Source organism: Molossus molossus, unplaced genomic scaffold (assembly GCF_014108415.1).
Source record: "Molossus molossus isolate mMolMol1 unplaced genomic scaffold, mMolMol1.p scaffold_m16_p_23, whole genome shotgun sequence".
Lineage (NCBI taxonomy): Eukaryota > Metazoa > Chordata > Mammalia > Chiroptera > Molossidae > Molossus > Molossus molossus.
The window spans coordinates 2,317,700-2,345,280 of record NW_023425359.1 but is presented as its reverse complement, the minus strand read 5'-3'; the positions used below and the strand labels follow the sequence as shown (position 1 = coordinate 2,345,280).

Below are 27,581 nucleotides of genomic sequence, written 5' to 3'. Positions count from 1 at the left end.
CACTCCCACCCACACGCCAGCCTCTGGAACAAGCACCCCGGATGCCTGGCTTTTCCAGATGTCTCCCCGTGGGTGTGGCCGTGCAGACGACTGGGGAGAAACTCTCAGTCCTCTTCCTCTGTGTTGAAAGCAGTCCACAGCCACTGCAGGACACTGGGAGACTCCGAGAGAGGACGGGCCAGGAACCAGGGGTCACCGCACCCCAACGTGGCTCCACCACTCTGTGTGCCCCCCGCCCCCCAGGCCCTGCCGCCTGGTGCCCCTCCCGCTCGTCCGCCTGGCGTGCGAGATGATGTGGCACAGACGGGAGCTCCTGGCCACTCGGGGCTTGCGTCCTCACTTGTGAAATGCAGAGAACTCTCCTCTCCACCTCAGAGCTGCTGGAGGATTCAGGGGTCCTGGTCCTCTGCTCCTGCCGCCCCCTGTATCCTCACCCACGGGGCCCCTTCTTTCATCAACAGCAAGTTCTAGAAAAGGACTCCCTCCACGGGGTGCAAGCCTCCTTTGCCAACCCCACGCTCTCAGGCCCCATGACCAGCTCGCTAACTCAAAGGTTAACTCTCGGGCACCATCTCCCCAACCTTCCTGAGCTCCCCCCCTCCTCCTCTTCTGAGCCTGCCCTGGGGAGCCCCTGCTTCCTCTTCCTCTTCTTTCCCGGAGTGATGACCACGCCCTGGGCTCTCTCCTCGACACCCTCTTTCTTCAGTGAGAGCTTCTGTACCGCCACGGTATGAAAACTGTCTCAAGCCGCTGCCTCTGTCACGTTCCAGCTGGCCTGCCAGCGAGGTCACCTCAGACCATGTCCACACTTAGCTGCTCGTGTTCCTCCTGCAGTGTTCCAAATGACCACACGCCACCATCACTTCGAGCGACTTTTCAGACTCCTCACTGTAAAGATCTTCTTTGATCTCACTCATATACACACACACGCACTCATGCAGTCACGCACATACTCACACACTCATGCAGTCACGCACATAAACACACTCGTGCTCACACTCATACACTCACGCACATACATACACTCACACTCATGCACTCACACATGTACACACACTCATGCAGTCACTCACATAAGCACACTCACATACACACTCACTCATGCACACACACTCATACTCATGCAGTCACGCACAAACACACACATTCATGCACACTCATACACTCACTCATGGAGTCCAATATAAACAGGCACACACTCATATACACACATGCACTCACAGTCACACATACTCATGCACACACACACTCATGTACACTCACACTCATGCACACAGTCAAGTTGCGCAGACTCCTCACTCCTGCTCCCATCGCTGCCCCTTTGCCATCCTTGCCACCACAGTCGTGCCTCACGCCTTCTGACCAGAACCCACATGTCCTAATTCACCTCCATCCAACCCTCCACCCTCCAGTCCAGAGCCAGATCAACTATGGGCACCTGGAGTACTAATGAAACCAGTCTACTCGCTGTCCCTAAATCTGTCCTGCGTCCCTGCCTCCTGTCCTTACACAAGCCAATTTTTTCACCTAAAACCTTCCTGCCTTTTGACTTCTGTGTAACCCAACACGCAGTGCCCCTAGGACCACCTGCTAAACAAGGGCCTATTGTCTTAAAGAAACAGGCTGTGTTGTGAGACCTGAGACAACGTGGAAAAGGACTTATGACCTAGCATTAAAATACAAGTCAGAAAGCAACACTGAAAATGAGATAAAACACCAACACAGTCCGTATCATGAAAACCTACAAGGAAAGATGTCTCTTCACTCCCTTGGGTTCCGAGGGGTTGACAAGGGTAGGAGCTCAGTAGATTTGCTCCACATCATTCCACGTGTGTACGTTTACTTTTTTCTATTTTATACTTTTTTCTAATGAGCTTGTATTTACATAACTTTTATAATGAAAAAAGTCCCTTAAGAACTTAACTTCCCCCAGGCCTGCAGCTATGGAGGAAGGAGCGGTCCGCAGTGTGAGCGCCTTCCACAGGGGCGGGCAGACGCACCACAGGGCTTCCCCGGGAGCCACACTCTGGACACTGCCTAGAAGCAACTTCCTTTCAACCCAAACCACAGGGTCAGGATAAACAGCCCACGATGACAGAGAAGGCCAAAGGATAAGACAGTCAAGGGGACCCGGCATCTGGGAAGACCACTTCGCTTGTAGACCAGAAGACTCTGCTTCTAACAGGGGAGCAGGCAGAGCCCAGGCGAGTCCTCAAGACAGCCCCATGGACCCTGCTCTGACCCTCTTGTCCTGGGGACAGGAACTGCCAGACTTGGGTACCTCACCTCCTCCTACCATGAGGGGACAGTATGAACAAATTTCAATACTTTTAATTTTTTACAGAGAGCGAAAAGCAAAGCCTGGAGTGTTTTACAGGTATAGATACATAGATAGATAGATAGATAGATAGATAGATAGATAGATAGACAGACAGATAGATATATAAATACATACAAACATACATAGATAAATACATAGATAGATACATAGGTAGATAGATAGATGATAGACAGATACATGGATAGATAGATAGACAGATAGATAGATATTATTATGTTTCTATTGATTTTTTAGACAGAGACGAAGGGGGGGGAGAGAGAGAAACATCGATGTGAGACAGAAACATCCTTTGGCAGCTTCTTGCACGCCCCCTACTGGGGATCGAGCCCTGGCTGGGAATCAAATCAGTGACTTCTTGGTGCAGGGACGACACTCAATCCACTGCGCCACACCAGCTGGGCATTTTACAAAAGTGAAAGGTGGAGGGAAAACAGTTGAATGTGTTTACAATTAACGTAGTCTTGTGCACGCCCACACCCAGTGCTCACGTCTCCTGATCCAAAGATTAAAAACACATGGACGGAGAAAGAGACCAAATTAAATGGGCAACGACTTTCCAAATCTAAGAGCTGGCAGATGGCGAGTGGGACGGGCCGGGCCTGGGACGGGTACTGCCCTCAGACACACGGACTGCATGGGGCAGCGTGCGGGGGGGGTTTCACGCAGCTCGAGACTCATGGCCTGTGACCAGGTAAGCTGACAAGTCTAAGCGTCTGCCGCAGTGCACCTGGCTTAAGCGGAACAGGGTTAGAGACGGGCAGTCAGAGCTCCCAGGACTTCTTCACGCTTGGCCGGGATGAGCAGCTCCAAGTTGCCGGGCTCCCCTCTGTGAGACCTGAGCCTCCTGGCCGAGGACACGCCCTTCCCGGCCCAAGGTCTCACCTCTGACAATCGGACTCCTAGTGCATTTCTCCCTTGACTCTGCAAACCCCTCCCCAGGGCAGCCCGTCTCTGCACCCCACCTTCTCACCTGAAAGACCCCATCCTCCAACTACAACCTCCACTCACTCTCTGCTCCCAGCCCCCACCCCAGCGGCCTGCACTGTGGGTGGGGGCAGAGGAGGGACTGTCTACTAGGACCCGACACTTCAAACTCCCTCCTTGGGACCCGAGTCACTGCAGGGCGCACTCCGAAATCCTAGCCAGACAGTCTGGTAGAAACATGAACCAAACCACCCGATGAAGGGAGCACCAAGATCGGAGACAACGGACATGATGCCGGCAGTCTCCTCGCGTGGACCTCGGTGCATACTGTCTCTTAACTTCCTAAACTCCGCTTCTTTGGATATAAAATGAGGATTAAAATATACGCTTTCAGAATTTTAACTAAAAAGTCTTTATAAATTTAAGATATATATTTAAATAAAACATAACATGTATACGTTTTCATATTTTTAAAGTAACAAAATAATGAACTTTTCATTTTGATTCAAGAAAATCAGTGGCCACAGTTGTCTTTCCAGAAATGTCTGCCCTCAGGGTGCAGGTCTCCTGGGCAGGGACAGCAGGACACCCTGACTCATGCAGCACCCACCTCAAGTCCGGGGACGCCTGGTCTCCCTTCCCCTCTGCCCAAGTGGGTCCTCCCAGCCCGGCCCTCTGCTGGGAGTCCGAGCTCTCTGCAAACTTGGGAGAGCTGCGGCCGCCCCAGGCACCGCCCCCCCCCCACACACACACACAGGAACGTGGGGTGGGCGTGGGCCTTCTCTTCCAGCCTGCGAGTCCCCTTTCACCCCGCACAGGCCTGGCTTCTTCCACCACACTCCTGTGACCCCACGACCCCAGAGGCCACAGCACAGATCGCCCACGCAGCCGACCCACCGTGGATGGCACGGCCGATCCTGAGTGTGTCCGCGCTTAGGACACCTCTACCGTCAGCGCTCGCCCCAGGCCCCAGCCGAGCACTAAGGGGCCACGCTGTTCGCCAAGTGCGGAGTCAGCACGGTGCCCAGCCTGCTGCTTTCGAGAACAGAGCCCACTGGCAGGTGGTGGCCAGACAGGGCTCGGACTGTACCGCTGCTGCACTGGAGGGGGGAGGGGACAGGAGGCAGGGGGGACGCCTGGCCCATGCGGCCTCAGGGACCCTCTGCCTCTGCCGAGCCTGCACTCCCAGCACCTCCCACAGGCTCGGACCTCGGGCTTCGGGTTCACTCCCCGCCCCGTTCTCCCTGGTTCCGAAAGGCACTGGGCTCTCAGTCCTACACCAGGTGGACATGCTGTGAGACCCAGAAGGTCCTGCTGCTGTCGGGGCGGCTCACCTGTGGGCCTTTCACCTGCTTCCTCGGGAAAACACCCCGGTACTTACCGATATCTGAGTAATTCTGGAGAGTATTTTGACTTGGCTTTGAAAATCACCTGCAATGACAGAAGAACATGGCAGGTTGGGGACGCAGCAAGCTGACCCGGAGGAGCTGACGTCACTGCTCAGGACCCTCCCCGACCCTCCTCAGGACCCTGCGCTGGCGGTCCTCCGTGATTCAGCTTGCTCCTAACAAACTGCTTTTTAGGCCGTGCATACAACTTTAAAATAAAGGTATTTAAAATGGTAAAAGAGAAAAATAAGGTAACGGCATCACTGGTCTTCCCCTACTTTAAGACTTGCCTGCAAGCCCTGGCTGGTTTGGCTCAGCGGTTAGAGGTTGGCCCACAGACCAATGCGTCATGGGTTCGATTCCGGCCAAGGGCACGTACCTCAGTTGCAGTTCATCCCCGACCCTGGTTAGGATCATACAGGAGGCAAGCAGTCAATGTGTCCCTCTTACGTCGATGTTTCTCTCTCCTTTTCTCCCACCCCCAGAGAGGAACCACCCACCCTCACATGTCACTAGAAGTCTCACGGGCACCAACTCCATGTAGTTGGACTGGAGGTGTCCACCTCCCCAGGCACCACACTTGGCGGCACATGGAGCTGTCTCTGGACGATAGATGAGTTAAGCTCAACTGCTCTCTGCAGGAGAAACATGTGCCGGATATTCAGCCTGCACACCGCCAACGTGCCACAGACGGCCCCCTGCCCGCAGACGGCCCTGTGCCCACAGCCGGCCCCCTGCCCGCAGACGGCTCCCACCTGGCAGGGCACTGAGAAGGCAGAGAGGGGGCTCTGGCCCCAGCCCACGGGCTGGTCTGTCCAGGTAGACCACAGGGTGGGGGGCTGGCTGAGAGCTGGAGGGGAGGTGGGGCAGCAGGGTACATGCTCCTGCATTTGCCATCCTGGGTCCTGGAGGGAGGGTGGGAAGCACTGGGGGAGAGAGGTAAAGGCTTGGAAAAGCAGAGAAGGGGACATTTTTCAGAGAAGATCTGGTGAGTGTTACAAGACCTGCAGCCCTGCTTCCAAGTGAAGTCTGCGCAGAGCTCCCCCACATGCCCCGGGGCCACAACCTGTTCTGGTGTCTGCTCAGTGACCCCCCACCGCCCTCCCTGCTGCTCAGCTCTCTTGGAACTTCTCCGGGTTCTGCTCAGTCTGCAAATATCTAAGAGGAAAAAGATGTTGCTTGAGGTGTGATTACCCAAGTTGCAGGGAGTGCAGGACAGTGAAAAACAGGGTGGGGAGCAGGAGCCTGGTCCTGGTGGGAGTGGAGGCAGGGACAAGACACTCTGGGACCGGTGGAGGCACATGGGGGTCAGATATTCTGGACCCTTTGGCTGGGGAGGAAGCAGTGAGAAATCAGCTCCTTCCAGGAATACTGGAAAGTAACCCCAGAAATCACCCGGTGCATCCCTAGGGTCTGGCCAAGTCAGCTGCAGCAGCTGTCACAAGGGGTGGGGACACTCCGCCTGACACTGCTGGTGGACTCCCAGAACACACCTGCACACATGCAGGAGAAGCCCCGCCCCTCGGAGCCTACAGGAGACTCCCAGAACACACTGCACACCTGCAGGAGAAGCCCCGCCCCTCAGAGCCTACAGGAGACTCCCAGAACACACTGCACACCTGCAGGAGAAGCCCCGCCCCTCAGAGCCTACAGGAGACTCCCAGAACACACTGCACATCTACAGGAGAAGCCCCGCCCCTCGAGCCTACAGCAGACTCCCAGAACACACTGCACATCTACAGGAGAAGCCCCGCCCCTCGGAGCCTACAGGAGACTCCCAGAACACACTGCACACCTGCAGGAGAAGCCCCGCCCCTCGAGCCTACAGGAGATTCCCAGAACACACTGCACATCTACAGGAGAAGCCCCGCCCCTCGAGCCTACAGCAGACTCCCAGAACACACTGCACACCTGCAGGAGAAGCCCCGCCCCTCAGAGCCTACAGGAGACTCCCAGAACACACTGCACACCTGCAGGAGAAGCCCCGCCCCTCAGAGCCTACAGGAGACTCCCAGAACACACCGCACATCTACAGGAGAAGCCCCGCCCCTCGGAGCCTACAGGAGACTCCCAGAACACACCGCACATCTACAGGAGAAGCCCCGCTCCTCGGAGCCTACAGCAGACTCCCAGAACACACCGCACATCTACAGGAGAAGCCCCGCCCCTCGGAGCCTACAGGAGACTCCCAGAACACACCGCACATCTACAGGAGAAGCCCCGCCCCTCGGAGCCTACAGCAGACTCCCAGAACACACTGCACACCTGCAGGAGAAGCCCCGCCCCTCGAGCCTACAGCAGACTCCCAGAACACACCGCACATCTACAGGAGAAGCCCCGCCCCTCGAGCCTACAGCAGACTCCCAGAACACACTGCACACCTGCAGGAGAAGCCCCGCCCCTCGAGCCTACAGCAGACTCCCAGAACACACTGCACACCTGCAGGAGAAGCCCCGCCCCTCGAGCCTACAGCAGACTCCCAGAACACACTGCACACCTGCAGGAGAAGCCCCGCCCCTCGAGCCTACAGCAGACTCCCAGAACACACTGCACACCTGCAGGAGAAGCCCCGCCCCTCGAGCCTACAGCAGACTCCCAGAACACACTGCACACCTGCAGGAGAAGCCCCGCCCCTCAAACCTACAGCAGACTCCCAGAACACACTGCACACCTGCAGGAGAAGCCCCACCCCTCGGAGCCTTTCAGAGGCATTCTTCTGAGAACCTTCAGTTGTGATTCTTGGACTTTCATGGGGACCTTGTTAAAGAGGCAAATCTGACCTTCAGAGATGCCAACCCTGTGGGTCTAGGGCAGGGCTCAGGAATGTGCATTTTAATAAGCTGCCCCCGTGAGTGACTGACAGCCAGCCCAAGGCCCACCTCCTGAGAAATACCGACGGATGGAGGAGGAAACTGCCTGCCCTACCATGCTGGAATAGCTTTGCAATCGCTAACATAAAAACACATGGGTGTAGCAGGCAAGCGCAGTAACCAGACGACACCGGAGGCAGACAGTGAAGACAGAGATTAAAAGCTCAAGGTCCTCAGGCAGCCCCACCCACACACTCACACCCCCACTTCCAATTATGTGCCACCAGGGAGGACTAACCCACAGGGTTACTGCCCCAGGGGGGTTCCCACAGACGTTACAATAAGCAAACCCACCCTCCCTTAGAAAAACCCCTGTGCAGAGCCTCCCAGCTAAGCTTTCCAAACTGATGGGAGAATTACCTGGTCTCTGACATGAGTTTTATCTCTGCCCCAAATTCTTGTTGGAAGCAGGTAGGAGGCAGGGGTTACATCATAAACAAATTAAAGTATCTAGTAATACAACAGAGGACGTGAGCACGGGGCCCTTACTTGAAAGGAGTGTGAGGTCAGGTTTGTCTGAACGCCTCCCTGGGGCTCACACCACCTCTGCTATTTCTCTGCAGCCCATGAGGAGGAGAAACGTCACAAATCCACCTCTCTTGGGAACAAGGAATAGATGAATACATGTCTCAGAAGTGCTGTTGCAAATACAACCCCGACTCATGCACCGCAGGACACAGGTCTCAGGAACACGCTCCTGCTGAACGGCGCTGGGGCCTCACTTTCAATAACCAGGAGTATTCTTCATAGATATCAAAGTGAGAAGAAACTCCAGTATTTAGCACGTGTTTGACCTTGTCAAGGGAATATGCAAACGTTAAGTTTGCGCACTTAGGTATACTCAGTCAGTGACAAGTAACTTCCACCGGAGTGGCTGTGTACTCTCACCCGCCACCACCTATCACAACGCCCCCACCCCCCCCCACAGTACCCTCCGCCTACGGACTCGGCTCTGTGCAAAGTGTTGTCAGGAGCAGAAGAAAAACATGACCAGTCCTGCCTTCCACAGGCTCGGAGGTGAAGTGAGGAGGTCAGACGGACAGACGAGGCTCCAGCCTCCGCTCCTGGGAGCTCAGCCCAGTTGCAGGTCTTGGGCTCAGCCCCGTGGAGACGCCAGCCCGTCTCTGCGCCTTGGCCACACGCTGCCCCAGCTCCCACATGCAGCTCCTGGTCACCCGAGGTCAGCGAGCGGTGGGTGGATCAGGGTCAACTCAAGGTTACTCGGCTCCGGGCTGGCTCCCATCCCTCAGCCAGGGCTGGGTCTTTGGGACCTGGGACCCGAAGAATGACACGCCCAGCAGCAAAGGGCTGCAAAGGCAGGTGACACGCCCAACTGGAAGCACCGTCCCACCCGCCATCCCCCTTATAAACAGAAGGATGCTCTTGCCGGCCCCAGTCCCACCCTGCAGCTCCCTCCACACGCTGGGGGCAGGTGGACTGACCGAAGTCAAGTGCAGCAGACTACCTGGAAGGTCGGCCTGGGCCCCAGAACACCCCCCCAGAACATGGTGAAGGACAGCAGTCCCTCCAGGACTGTCAAATACTTGGTCCAGTAATTAAGCCCCATAAATAATCAGACTCTTTGCCTCAACAATTCCACTTGTAAGAAACCATTCAGGGGCAGGGCTTCTCACAGAAATTGGAATTTAAAATGCTACTGGAGCCCTAGCCAGTTTAGTTCAGCGGTTGGAGCATCAGCCTGCAGACTGAGGGGTCATGGGTTCGATTCCTGGTCAAGGGCACATACCCAGGTTGCAGGTTTGATCCCTGGCCCTGGTGGGAGTCATGCAGGAGACAGCCAATCGGTGAGTCTCTCTCACATCAATGTTTCTCTCTCTCCCCCTTCCACTCTGTCAAGAAAGCAATGGAAAAATATCCTTGGGTGAGGATTAAAAAAACAAAACAAAAATAAACACACAAAAAAAATATACTGTAGGTCAGTGTGGCTCAGTGGATTGAGCGTCGTCCCATGGACTGACAGGTCCCGGTTCGCTTCCTGGTCAGGGCACATGCCCAGTTTCAGGCTTGATCCTGGGTAGGGGGTGTGCAGGAGGCAGCTGATGCTTCTCTCTCCCCTTCTTTCTCTCTAAAAATCTATTTAAAATCTCTTTTCAAATGTTACTGGAAATAAGTGTTGTGATCAAACTTACTTAGAGCTGGTGGGCTAACCAGCCTTTCCCTGCAGTGACCCCCGGGCCTCGGAAAGGCTCATGTGCTGTGACCCTTCCAGCGAAGCATGGGGTCGTGGCAGTTCCCAGACTGGTCTTCCCGGCAATGTTCCAGGAACAGAGTTTGGGAAACACTGCCCTGTGGTGCTGAGCACGGGTGGAATGGTCACTGCAGCCTTAGTAGTGACACTGACAATAATAATAAAGCCACCACAACAAATGAGAAGCAGTAACAACTTTAAGATGACACTGAGCGCATGTCCCATGAACATGGGCACCAATCAACCGCTGAGGGTCCAAGGGGTGAGGGACTCGAAAGGGCCGCAGAACCCCACCCCTTAGAATGATTTGCGCAAAAGATGGGGCGACCCTGCAAAATTCAAACTCAAATCATTCCGTCCCTCCCTGCCCTGAGGGAGACGGTCATCCCTGAAAGAACAGCTGAAAACTCAACAGGCCAGCTACACGCAAAGGTGGTACAGCAGGACCGCAGAGGCCTTGACCCTGGTCTGAACCTTCTGTCGCCCTGGCAACGAAATGCTTCCACTTCAGCTGGGCCTATCCAGGCTGTGCTGGGAAACACTTCCTTTATCCTTCAAACTAATCTTTAAACTTAAGTTCCTCAAAGTTGTACTTAGGTCCCTGGCACATGAAACTGATATATATTAATTACAGTACAACTTTTGTCCTCAGTAATTAAAGTGCAAAAATGTCTGGACCAAGTTTGCAAACCAAATCCAACCTCGCCCATCCCCCCACCCCCACCCCTCTGTGCTCTGAGAGGCGAGAGGCAGAGCTGGAGCCAACTTCCCAGCCAGGGCCTGGGACCTGGATGGGCTGCCCACCGGGACCTGGCGGGCGGAGCAGGCTCCTGGGGGAGGGAAAGACCACTGCAGTGCTGCCGGCTGTAAAACCAGGCCCAAGGGGGGGGGGGGGGGCAGACAGGGGACACGTGAAACCAGACAAAAACTCAAATGTTCCCTTATGCACACTGGGGGGGTCACAATGGTTCAGCTAAAAATGAGACCAAATCTGGATTCAAGAATTGTGAAAATGAGGAAGCTGGTCCCTGACTTGAGGAGCTCACAGCCAGACAGACATGCCAGTGGTCCAGAGAGAGTGGGGAGTGGGGAGACGTGGGGAGACGTGGGAGACGTGGGGAGACGTGGGGAGGTGTGGGGAGATGTGATGTGATGTGGGGAGGTGTTTGGAGGTGCATGGAGGTGAGGAAAGTGGAGCTAGAACCCGAGGAGCCTCCCAGCCCTGGGGCCGTGCCTGCAGCGAAAGGCTGGGGGGCAGGTCTGTGTGGAGGAAAAGCCTGAGGTCAGGCAAGGACCAGCTCCCCGAGTTCGGGAGCCCACAGTTCGCTGGGTTTCAGGACTGGGCGCCGCGGGCTTTCAGACAAGGCAAGGGCGGGGCGGGAAGCACAGGAGCGGGGACCACAGGAGCGCGGTGCAGGCAAGTTCCAGCAGCCTGGATGGGGGAAGTGACAGCTGATGCTCCGGTTTCTTCCGGGCCGAATGCCCTAACGCGGACGGTGTGGCAGGGAACACAGCACACGGAGTGGGGATGCGTGCAATGGGCACTGCGTCCAGTCGTGCAGAGGACGGCGGGGAGCAGGCCAGCGGCAGGGCGCCGCCTGGTGGTCAGCCCCGAGAGACCCCAGGAGGGGGACGCTCGGGGTGCCCCTGCTGACCAGGGCTTGACAGCGTCACCCTGGCAACTGGCCACTGGTCTGCAGACGGGGTGCCTGGAGAGGCAGAGGGCCGCATGGACGTGGGCAGGGGGAAGTGGGCACAATGCGTCCATTCCCGCACCAGCTGCTCAGTGAAAATGTGTTTGCCACATGGACGGTTCTCCAAGGGCACTGGGAGACCCGTGTGAGGAGGGCCCCTGAACGGCAGAGCAGAGGCGCAGTGGAGGGGCCTGTGGGGGAGACAGACAAGCTGGAAACTGAGGCAGGAAGGTGGGAGCAGTGGGGGGTGGCCGCTTGCTCCTGGACAGTGAGGTGGGGCTGGAACCCCGATGTGGAGGGAAAGCCCAGCTTCTCAGGGAAACCGGAGGAGGACCCCAGAGAGAGTAGAGGAGGGCCCAGGCTCCCCTCCCCTCCCCTCATCTACACCGTCTGTGAAAACAGCAGCGTTTGTAGGGTCCCCCGTGTTGAAGGGATGGGAGGGCTGGGTGTGGGGGGGGGCAGCAGCTTCCATAGGAAACGCCATCACCTTGTGGAAATAAAGCATTTTCCCCAGATCACACATCCCTTCGGTGTCAGCGTCATTTCTCCTGCGGCTGAGGTCCTACCTAGAACTACCGTCAAGGAGAGGAGAGGAAAGCCAGTGACACCCCCAGGTGTAGCTCAGGACTAGGCCCCAGGCAGGCCCTCGCTTGCCCCACTCCCTCCTCTGGGGGCCCAGGCCCCCGCTCGCTCGGAGCCCTTGGTGACCCCGGACCTTCACACCACCTTCCAGACGAGGAGTCCCAGGGGTCAGTGTGACGCACTTGAGCAGAAGGGTGGAGAGGCAGCCGCTGACTTCTGCCCCCGCCCCGGGTAAAGCAGGCCCTGGAAGCCGGCCTGTTTCCTCCTGCCAGCTCGAGTTGGCATGCACCATCTCTCACTGCTCCTGACGTCATGAAGTCCCAAGGCGCTTTGTGGGTGTGAGTGTTCCTTGTGCATTCAGCACACTAACAAAAGTAACCGCGTCGGTCCCGAGGCGGCGTGTGACGACTGAATGAAGCTCTGTGTGTCCAGACACGGGCTTGATTCAGACCCGCTATGTAGCCATTCTGGTCTACAAACACCCCAACAGACACGACCTGTGTCTCCGGGTCCCCACTGCTGGCCCTCCCTGAAGTGATGCCCCCTGTACACTCACAGCCTCCCTCCTTAACAGGCTCCAGGCCCCAAAGCTGGAGCCCGACCCCATGTGGACTGAGGACTGGGGAACCCTGGGAATACAATGCCCCGAGTACAGACCAGAATCTGGAGAAACCAGTGTGTTATTACTGAGCCGAGGCACGGAAGCAGCCTCGGAGCCACTGACTGACGACGGTCGAGATGTGGTGAACGTACACAACGGTACGACAGAGTGGCATCTCGCCATCTGCGACAAATCGAAGGACATGAGTACCAGGCCAAATGATAAGCCAGACGGAGAAAGACAAATACTATATGATCTCACTTATAAGTGGAATCCAAAAAATAAAAATAAAACAAATGAATAAGCCAAACGATCAGAAACCAGCCCGTGGATATAGGGAATAAGCCGATGGTTGCCGGAGGCGGGGGGTGGGGTGGGGAGACCAGGTGGGGAGCAGTGCCCATTGCTGAAGGAAAAGGAGAATATTGGGCAACATTTTAAAAAAAGAAACCAGTCTCTCTCTCACGAAACTTTTAAATCAGTATCCATGCAAATTTATTTGAAATGTTACAAATTTATGGTAGGTTTAAACTTTACTATAAAATATGTCAAGTCACACAAAGAAATAACATGGCAAATACTCCTGTACCCACCACGCCGCTCAGGCAGCCGTAGTACAGCCGTGGGCACCCTCCAAGCCCCAGCAAGCCCCTCCGAGGCCCTAATGCTCCCTCCTCCGCCACGGTCATCAGTAGCTGGACTCAGCGCTGCTACACCAGGCAGGCGTCCACTCTTACTGCGTGTGCACAAACAGCATCCGGTCACACTGTGCATGATCTCCATGCCCTCTGCAACCTGTCTGCTCAGCCATCGCGACAGGTTTGCACATGTGGATGCCGAAACACAGCTCTAGGGCACACATCCTCACTGAGGCGTGGTGTCCCACCCTCTACAGGCCACAGCTGTGTCCACCTAGGGCACAGGGACATCCAGAGATGGTCAAGTGTGGACTCTGGAGCTCATTTACCTGGCTTTGAATCCTGCTCCACCAATGAGCAGCTGTGTGACTCTGGAACCATTACCTAACCTCTCTGTGCCTCAAGTCCCTCATCTGTAGAGTGGGATGAAGAACAGCACCCACCTTGTGGGGTTTGTGAGCATTAGGTGGGTTAGGATGTGGACACTGCGTCTGCCACCCCTGCCGCCAGTGTCTCGTGTCTGTTCCCAAACATGGTGCTAGGTGCTCAGCTGCTGAACTGTGAGCACAGACGCTTTCTGGACCACGAAAGGGACCTCCACATCCAAACAGCCAGGCGCCACTGACAATTCGCTATTTTCTCCTGTGCTGCCACTTCCAGACAAATTGCAGAAGTTCCGCAAACCTAGGGGCCTACTGTCCTGGTGACCGTCATTCATCAGCTGCCCAATCTGCGTCTGACACCCACATGCAGCCTCCTCCCTGTGCGCAGCCTGTCGGGCCCACTCTCTGAGAAAGCACAGCTGCAACTGATGTACGTGCCCTTAGCGGGAACGGAACCCAGGCCTCTGGTCCATGGGCTGACGCTCTGACCACTGAGCCAAACCGCTGGTTCTTTCTGAAACACATATCCCAGGGGGAGATTCACACAGGACTAAAGGGGTGAAGGAAGCCCCCAACCTTCACCTGGAAATGTGCACACTTCTCGTCACCACTGAAAGACGGTCACTAAGTGGCACTGGACGGCACGTCCCTCAAGTACAGGTGCCCTGCGTCCTGCCTGTGCTGAGGTCCAGGACGGCAGGGTGCACACATGACCTCACCCAGTCTGCTCAGAGCTGCGACGGCCGGGTAGGCAAACCGGCTCACAGCACGCTGGGGACTGACGTGCACAACCCAGAGGGACCTCGAGGCTTCGCGCCAGGCGTGAAGACACGAGGGGTAGCACAGTGTATGATTCCTTCAGTGTGAAATATCCGGACTGGCAACCCCACAGAGACCAGCAGGTTGGTGGCTGCCAGGGGCCGGTGAGGGGCTGGGGAGTGAGCGCTCAGGCGTGACGAAAATGTTCTGTAACTAAATAGAAGTGACAGTTTCGTAATACTATGAATATACAAAATGCTACTAAGCTGTATTTACTTAAAGGTTGATTTTATATGAATTTCACCCCAATTTAAAAAACACGCTTGTTGAATGAATGAAGCTCCATGTTCTGATGGAAACCATGTCACTGTGTGGAAGCCAGGAGGCCCGGGAACTTTGCAGGGACAGCTGCGTGCGCCTGGGCAGGATGGGGAGGCAGTCCTGCCCACTCTCCCCGTCTGCCTCAGGCCACACAAGACAAAGGAACCGCCACATCATCCGACTGGCCACCACCCTGGCCCTCTGCGGTGTGGGGGCAGGGAGAGCGGAGTTTGAGCTGGGGTGGCCAGGAGTGGTTTCACGGTGTGCAGACTCTTACTTGGTGCTCTGCTGGCTGCAGAGCCCAGCAGGTGTGTCTGCCACTGACGGGGCTGCTGAAACCATCGAAAGACGTCAGCCCATCTGGGCCCCGGCCTGCAGGTCCTGAGCCCCTGGCAGCGGGGAGAGGCTCCCTCGTGTGCCGTGGTGGGTGCATGGCCCAGGGCACTCTTGTTTCTGCTTCCGTCTGTCCTTCACAAGAGAAGGTGGCCCTTCAGGGCAGAAATCCCAGCTTACTGTCTGACCCCAGACACCGGTGGATGGGTGACAGGCCAGACGTGCTCAATGACACTCCCTGACCAGGAGAGACTCCAGAGCCTGTTTCCAACGTGTCCCAGTGAAAGTCACAGGGCAAAGGTGGGACAGCTCGAGACAAATGCCGGGCTTGTCCGAACCTCATTCCAAGGACCAAGTCCACACGCAGCTGGTGTTTGTACAAACTGTGAACTTAAAACGGTTTTTACTGACTTCCGGTCAGGATGGCGGGTAGGTAAATGCGGTATCCGTCCTCCCACAGCCACATCAAAGTTACAACTAAACTACAGAACAATCATCATTCAGAACCGCCTGACATCAAGCTGAATGGAAGTCCTACAACCACGAGATTAAAGGAGAAGCAGCATCGAGACTGGTAGGAGGGGCGGAGGGGGCGGGCTGGTCCCACACCCACGTGTGGCGGATAAAAATCAGGAGGACACCTCGGCTGGGAAGGTCCTCCCTGAGGACTGGGGGGTCCTCGTCCCACACCAAGCGCCCCGCTCAGGGTTCCAGTGCCAGGAAAGGAATCCCCATCACTTCTGGCTGGAAAAAGCAGTGGGATGAGGCTCAGGGAGGCTGAGGCGGCTGGAGCCCCAGGCAGCTCGAGCCCCATGCAGCTCCTTAAAGGGCCCGCGCATGGACTTATCGGACTCACTTCCTCTAAGCTTGGAGGGGAGGCAGCTCGAGGGGCACCAGAGACACACAGGGAAGAACTGAGCTGTTTGGGGCTGGAGAGGGAGCTTCCTCGGGGACAAACGTGCTGTCAGAGGCCTTTGTTCCTTTGGTGAGCCCTTCCCTGGGGTGGCAGACAGCCGCCATATCTGGGACTCCAGCAACCTGGCTCACACTGGTAGCCCCGCCCTGGTGATTCCCTGAGGCCCCGCCCCACCCAACTTTCAGGCCCACCCAAGCTGTTGCCAGTTGCTTAACCATAGGATTGGCCTGTCTTGGATCCTGCTTCAGGTTTTCCTAAATTGTTTCAAACAAGCAGCATCTGGTCTCAACTATCCCCAAACCTCTCGTTAATACAGAGAAACAAACACAGGGAGGCAGCCAAAATGAGGAGACAAAGAAACAGGTTCCAAATGAAAGAACAGAACAAAACCTCAGGAAAAGAACTAAGCAAAATGGAGATAAGCAACCTAACAGATGCTGAGTTCAAAATACTGCTTATAAAGATGCTCAATGAACTTAGTGAGAACCTCAGTGAACTTAGTGAGGGCCTCAAGAGCATAAAAAAAGGACCAATCAGAAATAAAGGATGCACAGTCAGAAATGAAGGAGGCATTAACTGAAATAAAGAATAATTTACACATTTTCAATAGTAGGTAAAGCCAAGAAGCAAACCATCAATTTGGAATATAAGGCAGCAAAAAACACCCAATCAGAACAGCAAAAAGAAAAAAGAATCAAAAAAAAATGAGGAGAGTGTAAGGAGCCTCTGGGACAATTTCAAGCGTGCCAACATTCGCATCTTGGGGGTGCCAGAAGGAGAAGAGAGAGAACAAGAAATCGAAAACCTATTTGAAACAATAATGGCAGAAAACTTCCCTAACTTGGTGAAGGAAAACAGACATACATCCAGGAAGCACAGAGACTCCCAAACAAGGTGAACCCCAAGAGGCCCACACCAAGACACATCATCATCAAAATGCAAAAGGTTCAAGACAAAGAGAGAATCTTAAAGCAGCAAGAAAAAAGCAGATAATTACCTACAAGGGAGTTCCCATAAGACTGTCAGCTGATTTCTCAAAAGAAACTTTGCAGGCCAGAAGGGAGTGGCAAGAAATATTCAGAGTGATGAAAAGCAAGAACCTACAACCAAGATTACTCTATCCTGCAAAGCTGTCATTTAGAATCGATGGCCATATAGAGAGTTTCCCAGACAAGAAAAAGTTAAAGGAGTTCATCACCACCAAACCATTATTATATGATATGTTGAAGGGTCTTTTTGAAGAAAAAGATAAAATATATGAACAAACAAAATGGCAACGAATACATATCTATCGACAAATCTACAAACAAAATGAACAGGCAGAACAGAAACATTCTCATAGATACAGACATTTTGTTGGTTGCCAGATAGGAGGGGGGTTGGGGAAATGGGTGAAAAAGGTGAAGGGATTGAGAAGTACAAATTGGTTGCTAGACTGACAAACCTCAAAGGGAAGGGGCTGGGGGGTGGGAAGAAATAAACCAAAGAACTTATATGCATAACCAATGGACACAGACAACAGTGTGGGGAAAAGCAGGAGGGGGGTGGGAGTGGGGAGGAGGGGTCAACAGGGGAAAAATGAGGAACATCTGTAATATATTCAACAATAAAGATTAAAAAATTTAAAAATTTAAAAATTTAAAAATTAAAAAAAAAAAAAAAGGTTTTTACCTTTTCAAAAAGATGCTACAAAAATATGCAACAGGCTCCATACAGGGCTCCCCAGGTCTGACTCCTGACTCAACCCGACCAGATGTCCTCTCTGGAAGCCCCGCACCCACGCCTGAGGAAGTAAACCCGCTGGACAGTGAAACCAGCAACTTCCTCTGTCCTCCAAGCCTCAGCCGTAGATAAAACGAAGTGAAAGATTTACAGCAGGGGTGGGGAACCTTCTTCTGCCAAGGGCTCTTTGGATATTTAAAACATCATCTTTGGGCCAGACAAAATCATCAACGTAAAAATTAGCCCGCTATGTTTGGCCAAACATTTAACTCACCCTAAGGTGACGGCCGGACCTGCTTCTCTGTGGTGAGGCTGTGATGTCAGCTGGTACTGGTGGCGCTGCTACTGCAATGCTCTTCAGGTTTGCGTCCGTCGGTCTGGAGCGCAGTGGACTCTGAAAAGACTGCTCGCAGCAGGAGGTTGTTCCGAACACAGACGCACATTTCAGCGCGTGTCTCCTCCAAGTGGGAGTTCATCACTGCTTGTGTAACACCGACAGGACCCAGGCCGCGGGAGGCGGCTGGACCAGCTTTCAGCTCATCATCGCTCTGCAGCTGAATGCTGTGCTGCAGGTCATCAGGCACAGCAGCCGGTTCCACACTGCATGGTGCAGCAAAGAGGTTCAGTTCCATCCGTTCACTTTTCACCTCCCTGAATCTTCCATTAAATGCCTCCATTAGTTCAGTACATTCACCGGCATGTCCAGTGTCGCAGAGGCTTCTGTCCTTCCAGAGTGGGACATGCACCGTGTTATTCCTTCCCAGTCGCACTTCCCACAGCTGTAATTTAGCTTCAGATGATTTCATGTTTGAAGCAGGGAGCGGAGAAGCTGGCTGGGGCCCACAGCTGGACGTTCAGCTGAGAGGGACTTGGTGATGTCCACCGTGAACACTCAGTCACACAGTCACTTGCTGTCACTGGGTTCCCTGACAGGTTTCCCCTTCATCTCCATGGACTGCTGGACTTCATCCCAGTTTGTGAACCCTCATGAGCATGTGCCCGGGACTCAGCCACCGCACTTCACAGTGATAAACGATCACCGCACTCAGAGTCAAGATCATTCAGTAACTCCTCAAACTGGCGGCTGTTAAACCCTCTGCTTTTGACAAAATGTATGCATGACACACTGTTGACATCACGTTATTGAGCCGCACGACTGGGCACAGAGACTGTCTTGGTGTAGGATGCGGTAGCATCAAATTACATCACTTGGATCAACACTGAGAGATTCAGTTCTTCTTGACAAATGTAATTAACCCTTTTCGTGAGCCAGCCATGGCTGAGCTCCATCTGTAGCAAGGCCACCTAACTTCTCAAATGCTGGCTCATTTTTTCATTGATAAAACGAGTCCCTCAAAGAAGTCCTCGCGTCCTGCAGGGCCATGCATGGCTTCCAGGGACAGCAGCTCCTCTCGCGTGTCAAACTCTGCAGTTATCCCACGAACAAAAATGGCCAGTTCGGCAGCATTTGTTATGTCTGTTGTCTTGTCACAGGCCAGAGAGAAAACCTGGAACTCTCCTGCAGAATCCTTGTGTTTTTTCCGTGTCTTGTGCTAAGTCAGGAATCCGATCTGAGATGGTCTCCGAGACAAACTAACACTGAACAATGTTACTCTGTCTGGTGCCAACAACTCCGCAGCAGCCACCACGCACTCCCACAGACTCCCTACAGAGGCCTCAGCTTCTTTGCCATTAGCTCGCTCACTACACAATTCATCTGAGTACTGCTGTCCCCGTCACAAGGAGGCCTAGTGAAATCGGCTTGTTGTGATTCCAAACTCCACTGAGGGGCACTGATTTCATCCAGAGGCATCTGGCCTCCCAATGCACTGAGCCAGCATGTTTCGAGCTGTCACGACGCTCCAGAGGGGCTTTTTCAGCACTGCTGATGCACCGCCACACACTAGGCCACAGGGTTGCCTGTGACTCCATCTCTCTCGGAAGACCCACTCTCTGCATTGGCTGTTCTCTGTGGGATGTCACATCACTTAAGTTGTAATAACTGTCCAGCATGTGTCGCCAGCGACATGATTATTTTGCTTGGATCGCTGTTCTAGTCCTGCACCTTGGATTTGGAACATAACCAACATTTGTATCATCGACTCTTGAGGTCTTTTCTGTGTACTATAATTCCCTTCATCTTCATCTGAGATTCAGTTTTTGTGAGGATTGTTGATCATGGACGTGTGGATAAAGGCTGGGTTGGCGTTATTGTCTGTGTCAACAGAGAAGTCGACAACATCGTGGTCAGTCATCGGAGGCAAGGTCATCGATGTCTCGAGGGATCATCTCATCACACCTCGTCTCATCGTCACCAGACCACCATAGTTTGGCCACCGTGTTAGCACTTTCCCAACGTGGACACTCCCTGCCTGCCTTGCACTGACTGTCTGTCCTCTGAGTCCCTGCGGTGCAGGCAGACGGGCCGCGGGGAGCCAACGAGAAGTATGCGTGTCTGTGTCGTCACATACTCATATGTGTCCTGTCCATCCCGTAATGGACGTTTCTTGCTTGTCCCTCAAAATTACATTAGTATTATGATTCACTAAACATAAATTTATGTTGCTATGAAAAAAGCTCCTAGATTTATTGAATTTTGAGTCCCGCCTACAGTCGCCTTGGCAGGGCCAGAACAAATGATTTCGAGGGCCTTCCATGGCCTGTGGGCCAGACATTCCCCACCCTTGACTTAGGGCCTTCGCAGACTTCCGTGGTGCTGGGTGCCAGGCCTCTGAATTGTCTGCTGAGGCGACCTCTGTCCAGGCGACCTCTGTGCCAGGCGTCTGACCTGTCTGCTGAGGCAGCCCCACAAACCAGGAAGACGTTGTCCCCTCTCACTGGACAAGGTAACCAGGAGCCGATAGACAAAGCCATACTGGGGATCACATCATGTGATGTTTTGGAAGAGTAGGTTTCAGTTTTGTCATGTTCTCTGGTCAGCCTGTCTCTCACCGCCTCACACACCACCTCTAGATGATGCCCTCCCGGGACTGGCAGCCTTGGGTGTGCCCTGAAGAACACAGCACAGCCCCCTGCTCGGGAGGGGCCTCTGCCAATAGACACAGCCACAGAGAGCCCCCGGAGGAATGAGGCCGGCCTCAGCACTGGGCTCTGTCCCCAACATTCTGCTAGTCCCTGCTTGTGGGGAAGGCTGGGGAGCAAAACCGGGCAGGTACCAGGGTGTGTGGGGCCCAGAGCAGGCTGCCGGCAGGTCCAGGGCTGGCGGTGGCCCCGCACAGGACGACGCGGCAGCACCAGCTTAGCCTCTGCTGGTGGGAAACCCAGGCTTCATGGTCAGTCGGGTTGGACTTCAGTTACACTGTGAGAGTCTAACTGTCCCCAAGAGCCCTGAGGACATTCATAAAATCTGGCCACCGCAGGTTGACAGGGACCCCGGCACTGCAGCCGCGACAGTGGGCAGAGAGAAGCCAGTGTTTGAGGAGAGGTCTTGGAAAAGTGGGTTGCAAATCAGAAAGCTTCTTCTTGGAGAGAAGTTTTAGAATTAGAAGGGAAATTAGGAAGCTGCTTCCTCAGGGTGCTGGCACCTCCACCCCCTCGGGAAGGCAGATGGAAGACTGAATGCTAATAAGGAAACTTTTCCTAGTCCTGTGAGTGTGTACTCACACACATGTGCACAGGTGTATCACACAGGGTGTACACAGACACACAGGTGCTCAACAGTCATGTACTCTGGCATGCACACAGGTACACACACTGAGGCACACACACAGGTACACAGAGGTATGCACACAGGTACACAGTTATGGGGCAAAAGCAGGTTTACAGTTGTATGCGAAACAGTTTATTCTTGTATTATTTATTATTATTTTCCATACGAACAACTGTAAACCTACTTTTGCCCACCCTGCATCCACAGCTCTGGTGGCTGTAAGCCCACCAAGTGACCAAAAGGAGCCAGGGCCTGCTGGGAGGCCATGGCGTGAGCACAGAGCCTACACCCTGGTCCTGTACGACCGTGGGGTCCCAGCTCTGAAGCCAGGCACCTGGGGCTGGCAAGGCTCGTGAATTTCTAAACTTCTCTCCTCATAATCTCCAAGAGGCCTAAGGTCCCCTTCACAGCCCCCAGGCTGGCCCACAACAGGTGTTCAGTGAACATCCCCGAAAAAACAGCCACCACGACACCCACTGCCCCTTCCCGGTGGGTGGAGAGAGGGCTGCGGCCTAGATGTGCGGCTGCCACCCAGTTCTCAGTCAGCAGGGTGAGGACCGGCACCCACTTCAAGATGGGGTTCAAGAGGGGGGTGTCGAGGGCAGCAAGGCGCCGGCCCTGGCCTGGCTCTGCCCACCTGGCTGGTGACTTGGGCAGAATCCTCCAGGCCCTGGAGGCTCGGCTGCTGGACCTCCTGATCCGTTCCACTCCCGACCTGCGGGCTGCGCTGCGAGGCGCTGGCACCTCACCCCCTCGGGAAGGCCAGCGTCCTCACTGCCTCACACCAGGGCCCCGTGGTGGTGAGAGCCGCTCCGAGGACGGGGGTGGGGCAGGCAGGGCACTGGGCCTCAGGATGGTCAGAGCAGGAGCCTGGGCTCCTGCTACAGATGCAGAAAGAGCAGCCTAACTGGGGGGGGGGGGGAGCCGAGGTTGTAGCCTAACGGGGGGGAGGGGGGAACGAGGCGGCGGTGTAACGGGGGGGGGGAGCCGAGGCTGCAGCCTAACGGGGGGAGGGGGTGCGAGGCTGCGGTGTAACCAAGGGGGGAGCCGAGGCTGCAGCCTAACGGGGGGAGGGGGTGCGAGGCTGCGGTGTAACCAAGGAGGGGGGAGCCGAGGCTGTGGCCTAAAGGGGGGGGGGGGAGGCTATGGTGTAACCAAGGGGGAGGAGTCGAAGCTGCGGCCTAACTGGGGGAGGAGAAGCAGAAGTATCCCCTTCACCGACTCCAGCTAGCGTGAGCACCATGGATGCCATATTCCTGGCGAGGAAGGTTGACACAGGCCTGGGAGCCACCCTGGGGACCAGGTCAGGATTTGAACCCAGCTCTGCCCACAAGGTCCCTGCTTCTTCCATTCCCAGGCCACCTCCTGAGTCACAGGCCTTCTCTGGCACATCATAACCCAAGCCCCACAGTGAGCCCCAGCACCCACCACACACCCCAGCCCGCACAGCAACCCCTCGGGCTTCCCACTCGCCCTCTAAGGAGGGCACAGGCCCGGCTCCTGCACCACGTCCGTCAGTCCTCTTCCTGTCAAGAGGGTTCACTTCTCCTTCCCTTCCCCAAACTACCCTCGGTGACGGCAGGAGTCTGTCATGGGTTTCAAGGCGAGGCTGAGCAAAGGAGAAGCTGGGCCGCTCCATTCAACCAAACTCAGGAACCCAAGAGTCTGGGGCCGACCTTCGATCCTGAGAACAGCAGGGGACGCACTGCCTGGCATCACCAAGCCCGCCACCCCATGGCCCGCCACCCCACAGCCCTCTGCCCAGCTCCACAGACCTGCTTGCCCGGGGCTGCCAGGCACAGAGCAGCATCCACGGCACGGGCTGGGGCAGAGGGCACCACGTACCTCATGCTCAGGCCCCCAGGTCCTGCCCCACGCAAAACCCCATCAAAGAAGCACATTAACACGATGCTGGGAGGGTCAGACCCTGGAGGAAAGGCCGGTGCAAGCCTCGGCCCAACCACGGCTGGGGCAGCAGGGAGCCAAGTGTCCCCTGGAACTGGCACGAGGGCCGAGCTGGCAACAACGGGTCCTCACGCTCTATGTTCCCCGGAGAGCTGCAAGCCTTTGGGCCAGACGTATGCACACGTACACACACACGCACACACACATACGCGTGCACAGGGCCTGCTGAGACTCAGCAGAACCAGTCCAGCCACCACCTCCCTCCTTCACAGCCTGTCTGAGGAGGAGAGCGGAGAAGTCGTCAGCCTGTGGGCAGGCGGCCGTGTTCAGGTGGGAAATGCTGGCCCTTGCCTCGGGCCACGGAGGAGAAGGCACCATAGGCCGACGCAGGGGTTACGAAGACGGAGGGCCTGGTCTCCGCTCCCCAGGCAGATCCTTGCTCAGCCGGGAACGTGCTGCCCAACACGTGCAGACATCAGAGCAAAGCAGAGGGTCCTGGCAGAGGCCAACCTGTGCCAGGCAGGTATGAGGGTCCCAGAACTTGGAGGGTGTCACCTGTTTCCGCCTGGGATCTGCAGGTGGCAAGGCCCCTGGGCAGGCAGAGAATGAAAAGGGGCAGGTGGCAGCCTAGGAGCAGACACTGGATGGACAGCAGCCCATCACCTGTGTGGCCCCACCTGAAAAAGGGGTGGGGATGGAAGGGAGACACAGACAGAGGGAGGCAGCGAGGGTGAAGTCGGCCCCATGATGTACACACGGCCACATAGCAGAGGCACACACAGACAGAGCCACGACCCGGAGATGGACAGGCAGTCACGTGAGACAATCCTGCCCCTCCCTGGGCCAGTCCCAGAAGAGCCAGATTCCAAAGATGACGACGGGGAGAGGCTAAGAGCACAAGACACACCCTGCACGCAGGCCCTGGACGGGCTGGACTGCGGCTGCAATGGCAGACAGGCACGCATGGCCGCCTCACAGCAGTGCCACTCGGGCTGCTCTGTGGGCACGCAGTCTCCAGGCTCCAGACTTCAGAGAGTGCCAATACCCTCCTTCAGGGCCGTGAGGGAGGTGAGCGGGTAGGCCCAGGTGCTGGGAAGTGGAAGGGTGTCACCATCACAGAAAGAACCTTCCTCCACCTCTCGGGACTCCCTTCCAATTCATTCCATGCCTTGTCCTCCGGCCTCAGGACCTAGTGCAAATCCCCCTCTTCCCTGAGGACGCAGGTCCCACTCAGGTCTCCCAAAGCTTGGATGACCCCTGGAAATCCCTAGAGTTATTCCTGAACTGCATTCCTACCCTGGTAACCAGCTCCTGACGAACCAGGTATTACATCAGAGGAGGGTATGTTTTCTGTAGTAAGAGGTTTCAAATACTGTACCATAAGGGATAAGCCTGACACTCAGATGTCACAGACGTGGGTGACCACAGCTCCACCATGCATGGACTCTGTGACTTTGAGCAAATCATTTAATTTCTCTGGCCCTCCTCTATAAAATAGGGACACTGTACTTACTTTCTTCACAGGGTTGTTGTAAAGAATAAATAAGACATTCCACTTAGAACTGTGTCTACCACATGGTACCTGCTTCCTAATTGGTAGCTACTACCCCCTCCCTCCAAAATCTGATTTACCTGCTATGAGACTGGCCTGGCAACAGTAATTCCTAAGCTCCCCTGGCACTTCTGGTGGTGGAAACCTGTGTAAGTCTAACAGCAGGTGTGGGGGGAGAGGGACAGAGTGGTGTCACAGCTGGTAGCCAAAGGGCGACTCCTTTGTGACTTCCCAGAGCATCAGTTTTGTCAGGGAGCCTGGGAATGGCTTTGTCCTGCCAGCATCCGAGACGCCAGCACATAAGGTACCACCACCTTGTCCTCCAGCCACCTGGAGACAGAACAAGGGACCAGGAGACACAGAGAAGGCAGGGCCATGGCTTGAGGCCTCCGGGCTTGAGCGCTGTCTGCCTGGTCACTCTTTCCCTAGATCAGCATTTACTCCCCAACGAGCAGATGGTGCAAAAAATGTGCAGCCTGGCCCTCATCCAGCAGAATCTGCATGTGGTTACCAGAGCCATGGCAGCCTCACAAAGGGACACAAATTAAGATCTCAGTGTGCAGTATGACCGTTGTCACAGTTCTTGAAGTAACATCAGCCCACCTGCCTTTGTGTCTTGCTGGAACCAACCCTTTCAATCCAATTAAAAAGCTGGAGTGTCTGCACAGGGTCCTGCTGCCTGAACTGGTTTTCGGGCTTAACAGTAGTATTTGGAGAGATAACACACATTACTCATGGACTGGAAAATATGCTGATACACAGGACTAGTAAGAAGGCTTTAGTGTATATCCATTTTTACATAACAGCTACTAAATAGTACATATGCTGTTTTTTAGCCACAAGTATTTCCTCCAAATTTTTTCACTGATATTTTTTCATTAATTTTCAGACAGAGTGGAAGGGGCAGGTGGGGAGAGAAACATCGATGTGAGAGAGGCACATCGACTGGCTGCCTCCCAAACGACCCTGACAAGGGACGGGGGATTGAACCTACAACCCAGGTACATGCCCTTTACTGGGAATTGAACCCCTGACTCTTTGGTCCATGGATAGATGCTCTAACTGCTGAGCCAAAGCAGCCAGGGCTTATTGTTCTTTTTTAATCAATGACACTTTCTCTAGACAAATAGACACTGTTAAAAGGAATGGAATGCCTGCTTGCACCAAGTCTCTGCCCATGAGACAGCTCTTAAATGACCCTCATCAGGTGACATGCTTGCTGCCTTCCCTTTGGGCAGAGTCCTAGTGAAAAGGGACATATCAGTGCTTGGAAAGCTCATGAGTCAGAGAGTACAAGGATGGTAATGGTGGCAGTGTTATTAAACTTTATGCAGTGCTTAACACAGCATTTGCAAAGTACTTTACAATTACTCTACTTTCATTAACTCAAAGGTGACAGCAGCCAAGCCAATCTGCATGTTCTCCCATTAGCTTATTAACAATACTCCCCATAAAATGACTCCTGTAAAAGCGCCCCAGTAAGCTCTAGGCTTGTGCTTGGGGTCTGCCCCGTGCAGCAGCTCAGGGAGCTGGGTGTCACCAGGACTGCTCTTTAGCACTTCTGGGGAGTGAGTTAGTAAGTTGTAGCGCGGGGGGGGGGGGGGGGGGGGGGGGGGGGCGTTCTAAACTGCTCATCCAAACAAGGACGGTTCCACCTGCTACCACTCAAAAAAAGTCAGTCTCGTCCAAACGTGCAGATTACCTTTCCAGGCCGGGGTGAAAGGATGGAGGGGAGTTTTAGAGTTCAAGTCTTCCAGTGGGCACACCTGCCATCAGTACCTATTCTGACACTTGCACGAAGATGCTGCGCACGCCCGGCGCGGAGAGGACCCACACCAGTCGGATGGCGTTTCGCTAAGGGCACAGAGTTACGGGTGGCCTCCACCCTCCTTGTCCTCCAACAGTTTTGAGGATGGGAGGGCGTTACCTGAGAAAGGCCTGCAGGCTCGGACGACCCCAGAACCTTTCCGCCACTCAGCCCTGTGGTTCTGCGACCCGCCCCCGCGTTGCCATCGCCCCCGCACCAAGTGCCGCGTGGGGCCACCTGCCAGGCGAGTCCTCTCAGGTGCCTCCCGCCCGCCCAGCTCACCTGCGTGAAGTACAAGTTCATGAGTGTGAGGGTGAAGAACTGGAGACACACGGGGAAGCAGTAGAGAAGCCAGAAGACGAAGGGGCTGAGCGCATTGGCCGCCACGAAGTCCCTGAAGTAGAAGGAGAAGAGGACCGTCCGGAGGGAGGCCCAGAGGAGGCAGAGGAAGAGGAAGACGCTCTGGTAGCTGAGCCGTTTGTGGCCGTAGCGCAGCACCAGCCAGAGCTGCAAGTAGATGAACACGAAGAGCAGCGAGTAGAACGCGGTGTAGACGCTGGTGAGGCCGAGCTTCACGTAGGGGGGCACAGCGGGGGTCAGCGTGGGCGGCAGCGAGTCGTTTCGGAGCGGGTCCCAGCGCGGAGCCGCCATCGGGCCGGGGGCGCAGAGGCGCGACCAGGAGGTCGGTCCTCATCTGGGTTGGCCGCCCCCGTGGGGGTCTCCGCGCATCGCTCCGCCCGGGCCTGCTGCGGGAGGAAAAACAACAAGCTGACTTCCTCCCGGCACCACATGATTTACGGGGCGGCCTTTGTCTGGGATTGGCGGCGCCGCACCCCCGCCCCGCGCGCCCCCGCACGCACTGCGCGCCCCCGCCCCGCGCGCGCCCTGCAATGCGCGCCCCACGGCCAGCTCTGTGCGCCCACCGACGTGCCCCACACTGCGCGCCCCGCCCCGTGCGCCCCGGCC

The 27,581-nt window shown here is 55.3% G+C and overlaps 1 protein-coding gene across 1 annotated transcript in view; it reads right to left on the bottom strand.

Annotated features, from left to right (window-relative positions):
• The window catches only part of GPR137B (G protein-coupled receptor 137B), a 52,365-nt gene extending 24,985 nt beyond the window's left edge, over nucleotides 1-27,380 (bottom strand). The window contains exons 1-2 of the mRNA XM_036277647.1: nucleotides 26,898-27,380; nucleotides 4,647-4,696 (exon numbers count right to left, since the gene is read on the bottom strand). Of these exons, the coding sequence (XP_036133540.1) occupies nucleotides 4,647-4,696; nucleotides 26,898-27,266 (419 nt within the window). The 5' untranslated portion in view covers nucleotides 27,267-27,380. The remainder of the gene's footprint in view (nucleotides 1-4,646; nucleotides 4,697-26,897) is intronic.
• Between the last annotated feature and the right edge of the window lie 201 nt (nucleotides 27,381-27,581).